The sequence below is a fragment of the Scylla paramamosain genome, chromosome 13, assembly GCF_035594125.1.
Source record: "Scylla paramamosain isolate STU-SP2022 chromosome 13, ASM3559412v1, whole genome shotgun sequence".
In the NCBI taxonomy this organism is placed as follows: Eukaryota; Metazoa; Arthropoda; class Malacostraca; order Decapoda; family Portunidae; genus Scylla; species Scylla paramamosain.
Window position 1 is genome coordinate 23189585 of NC_087163.1, and position 5000 is coordinate 23194584.

General features: G+C 40.1%; 2 protein-coding genes across 2 annotated transcripts in view; one reads left to right on the forward strand and one right to left on the reverse strand.

Moving 5' to 3' along the window:
• Positions 1-995: 995 nt before the first annotated feature.
• LOC135106533 (protein LTO1 homolog) lies at positions 996-4242 on the reverse strand. The gene is made up of 3 exons (XM_064015660.1): positions 4104-4242; positions 2647-2817; positions 996-1690 (listed from the first exon to the last, which is right to left on the reverse strand). The coding sequence occupies exons 1-3, from the start codon at positions 4105-4107 to the stop codon at positions 1464-1466; spliced, it is 402 nt and encodes a 133-aa protein (XP_063871730.1). The 5' UTR covers positions 4108-4242; the 3' UTR covers positions 996-1463.
• Positions 4121-5000, forward strand: part of LOC135106531 (zinc finger protein 569-like) — a 7337-nt gene continuing 6457 nt past the window's right edge. Inside the window, exon 1 of the mRNA XM_064015659.1 lies at positions 4121-4257. The gene's annotated coding sequence lies outside the window, so the exon portion shown is untranslated. The remainder of the gene's footprint in view (positions 4258-5000) is intronic.

Genomic DNA, 5000 nt, shown 5'->3' on the forward strand with positions numbered 1-5000 from the left:
AGAAATCAAAACAAATCGTGGTCGTTTCATGTGTCTTCCAACATGATGTTAAGTGAAAACCAGACGAGAGGAAAAGGTGCAACACTCCCCAAGTGAGATCCAGCCAAACACTAACTCTGTGATGCCTAAACCAGTCTGCGAGCTACGGTTGTACACCCGCAAACTAGTTCCCCACAGCACAGAACTAAAAAATAATCCAACTCTTCCTTGTTTTCTCCATGTACACCAACAACTATACATTCAGAAACGCATTCTATACTCTGTGAATCAAATGTAATCCTATGTGACACGGTAATAAAGGTTTATAACAACATATGGTGTATTCCGCCGCCCCGAGAAGCATTCATTCCTAGAGTTGCCAGATTCTCAATTCATATTTCTACTTCATACCGCATACTCGCATCAGTCACGGATGGTGTTTGGGCTCTCGTAATACTAACGTAAATTAAGCTATGGACTAAATATCAATGTTTCTTACGTGAATATGTCAATTGGAGTACTTTTCGTGAGATTATGACGTGAATAAAGTTTTTTATTCTCCCAGACACCCCAAAGGCGCCACTACGGTATCTTCCCACTCGGAATATATTGCGAGTATTTCACGGACTGTTGAATTAGTAAGTTCAGGCTTACAAGGTGGAAGGTGACAGATTGCGCTTGAAATACCGATTACTTTGGGACAAAAAGCCTTTTCATACACACACACATCATCATCATTACTAATTGTGTTACTTTTGCAACACACACACACACACACACACAATCATCATCACCACACCTTCACCACCACCATCATCATTGTTGTTAATCTCATGTTACTTTCACACACACACACACACACACACACACACACACACACACACAACCATTAATTTCATGCTATCAACTCATAATGTATTCCAATGTTCTACGCGATAACAGATAGACCTCTTGTAGATTTATATATCACTGAAGTATTTTCCCTTGTAAAACACTGAGGATATTAAAAATATATATATTATGACTCTTGTGACAGCAATTGAGATAAGGTCTGCATATTTTATTCTAATTTGTATTTACAGAATTTTGTTTGATAAATAATTTAAATAATACAAGCCAGGACCTAAAAGCAAATGATCTTTACTTAAATACTACATGGTTTACTACACATGTATGACTAGTGCATGTCAGTGACCATCCCTGTACTGTAACCAATTCCTGTCTTCACTAAGCGCACCAGCACAGGCAGCCCTGGCCACACACACCATTATTTCTTTGTACAACATGATTAATCAACTCAAAAGATCACAAAAGCATATGAATAAAATAAGTATATGATATAGACATCAAGAAAGACACTAAAAGTATCACAAAAAGATACCATACATATAGCAACTCCATTTTCACCACAAGAACACACCGACAAACACACTGATGCACTCACACAAAGTTCTTTTATCCTTCCTTTCTCTGTACTACGTTACTCAGAATTCGGAATCCACACTTCTGTCCACCACCTTGACACTTATTCCAACTCTTCGCAATAGGTTCCTTGCCCTGGTGTGGATGCCTCGAAGCTTCTCCTCAATGTTCTTCTCAGAAGGATCCCAGCTTGGCCACCCCTGCAGGTCCTCCAGCAGCCGCACCACTTGGCTATGTGTCCTTGGACTTAGCTCGGCCTTCCTGTTCACTGCAATGCTGCTCAGGAGGCCTTCCAGGATTAAGAGGAAAAAAGAGGGGGGTTAAACATTTCACGGTTATTTTACAATTCATCAAAGTAAAAATATTCAATAGTCAGGATAATGCAGGCTGCTTGTTATACAGGGAACCTAACCAGTTATGAACCTACACTTATCAAAACTGACATTGTGCAGTATCCAATTATAAGCACTACAGGTCTGTTTGGGGATGTTATTATGCAAACATGGAGGTATCAAAGAGGGAATAAATAAGAGAGGATTGCAAAAGATAGGGCAGGTGCACTACAGAGGGCACCTGCAAGGGTTATGAAAGGGAGGACTGTATTCTCTTGGCAATGTTGTTATATGTAACAGACTTAAGAGTGGGAATAAAGTGAAGCTATCAAGAGTGCATGTTGTGGAAATGAATGATCACTGAGGGCCTTGTGGAGCAGCAAGACTGGAGGGTGACAATAATAAAAGTGATGAAAGATGCACCAGGAGAATATTTGCAACCAGAATGAAGTGTAGGATTGTGGAATGGGTTAAAGAGAAATATAATGAAGCAGTCACATCACACTGAGGAGATGAAGAGTAAAGTGACTAAAAAAAATAAATAAATAAATGTAAGAGTGAAACTGAAGGTTCTAGTGCAAAAAGAAAGCAATTTATAAAAAGGATAGGGTAAAGGGAAAAGAGGTGCTAATAGATGGAGAGAGTTCTAATAAGCAAGGATAGTGTTTGGACAGAAAGAGGTTGAGGGTCTTTTCCTGTGGGCACTCTCTTGGAAGGTGTGAATTATCAGAGAGGCAGATAGACATGGAACCCAAACAATGCTACATACTTTCTAATAAACCACAAAATCCTTCTCTGGAGTCTTACATACAGGTAACAGTTTCAATTTTTTTTTATCATAACAAAGCATAGATACCATAAATAGAAACTGTATTACCATAATTTTCAAATGCCATGAAGGTGGAATGCTCACCTTCCACTGTGCCCAGCTCATGCAATAAGTGACAAGCCTGCTGCCAGCCTAATAAGAAGCCTTGCTGGTAGTGGTTTTTGTGTCCTTCCTCTGTACCTTCAGTCTGTCCTTCACCATACTTCTGCTGCTCCAAGGCATACACAGCATCAAACAGGTCCTCATTCTTTTCCTCTGAAATTTATATCCCCCAAATGATCCACCACAACATCCATACAAATGCACCAGACTATGGTGACACATAAACCTTTCAACTACTGAAAGGTTTACCCACGTTGCGACTCAGGATATGAAGATGCCCAAAATTATTTCACGACCTGTTGATTCTGATCCTGACAACCAAGTCGCTGTACTTTGTTCTCACGGTCAGGGGTTTGATCCCAGGGAGGATCTGTCATGGAGAACTTATGCCATCTTGATATCAATTCCTTAACAAAATATCTAAGGAAGGCATTGCACACATATCTGTCTAGCTATCTAGCCATGATTATAATTACATTATACAAATATTTATCAATGAATGTACTACATAAGCAATGCCATATTGAGGAGCCCCTATCACCTCACACGACACTGTGAGACTCGCCTGCCACCACAAGAACGAGGCAAGACTCCTCAATTAGACTGCTGAGCAAGGTTAGTGCTGTGCAGGACTGGTGTCCCACATAGGTGGTGCCTTGCAGGTTAAGAGGTCAGCCCAGCAGGGTTAAAAGTAAGATTAGGTTAAGATTCACAAACTCTGTAAAATAAAACCATCCCTATTAGTATACATCAATTATTGGCCACATCAAAATCATAATCTCAAGATGTTACCACAAATGCTACTCATATACAGTCTAGATTATATTTTTCTGAGGCCAAAGATTGATAAAAGTACTCAACAGTTCATAAATGTTTTACCTACCTAATTACCTCTAACTTTAATCAATCCTGGAATCTGTGGTCAAAAAACGAATAACACTCTTACTTTCACGTGGCAAGAATAACTGTCATATTAAAAACCAGTGAAAATTAGTTGTTTTGCCTTTACACTTCAGAGCAAGCTTAGAGACCAGGAAGTAAAGTGATTTTGAGGGTACTCAAGAGTTCACCACCCTAATCCCCCCCTCTCGCATAGCTTAACTGATTCTTGTCATATACACTGTACGATTATTTGATTATTCATACCCATTACACGCTGGAGATAAGCCCCTACACCCCTCCTGAACAAACTTACGGGTAGGAAAGTGATGCTGAGGCTACCCAGGCGTTCACTACCTCAGTCTCCCTCAGCCACAACCTTTTCCCTATCCAACATCCCCCCAGCAACCAGCTCCCTATATTCGTTAAATCTGCTAAACTTGGCACCATACAGACTGAGATTAGATCCATAGCTAAGTTGCTTATTTTTATCTACATTCTAATTATCCCATTCATGGCTAACTTCTATTTATCTATGATGACGATAAAATTGCTCTTACCCATCACCTGCTGAAGATGCTAAATGAGGACAGTAGAGAACAGCCAGAAGAGTTCAGGGAGCAGGACAACAGCATCCCATGCCTGGCGGCGCCGCTCAGCTGATCGCCACAACAAACACTGGCCTGCTCTCAACAACACCGCCGCTTCTGTACGGTAAGGAATATATCGTGCTGTACTTCTCTGCTCTCAAAAGTAGCATTTATGAAGTCATCTAGTTCTCTGTACAATGTCAACCGCTAATTATGATCCTAGAATTGATCAGACCCCGCGTAATTTAAGAGTAAAGGGTGTTACATGCTAATGCTTGACATGAAAATTTACTCGCCAGCTTGGCTATACCATAGTGTGACAGGGTAGAGTAAAAAAATAGGGTGATTACAGGGGCGGGGAGGGGATTGAACTATAGGCACACTAGTTAATGTTGTTTGCTCTAATCAGTAGTGGAGGTGTAACCATAGTGTATGCAGTATGGGTATAATTGCACAATACATTATGAGTGTATCTGGTTATGGCATTCATACAAGTTTCCCAAGTGGTTATAAAGGTTGAATTAAACTTGTCAGTAGTTGAGCTGGAAGCAATTTTCTCTTTTTCATATTTCCTACCTCTGCTGGCACCACCCATCATCTGCCCCTGTCACTGGGGAGCATCCAGCCTCTCATTCTCTCTCATTTATGCTCTATGTATTTATTTCTCTGTCTCTCAGCCACATGACTGTCTCTGATCTATTCAGCACCTAACCTCACCAAATCTTTTTATATTCTGCTCCCATTATTAAATTTTTCCCTTGCCATCTCATCTTCCACCACCTTAAATGTCTTTGTTGATTTGATACTTTGAATCAGTAATGACATCCATGTTAAAAAAAATAAATAAATGAAATAATGTATCTATCC

Bases quoted from the DNA above. Each gene is read 5' to 3' on its own strand.
- LOC135106533 (XM_064015660.1), bottom strand. The intron at 1,691-2,646 runs GTGAGCATTCCA...TAATCCTGGAAG, and splicing joins TGAGCTGGGCACAGTGGAAG to GCCTCCTGAGCAGCATTGCA.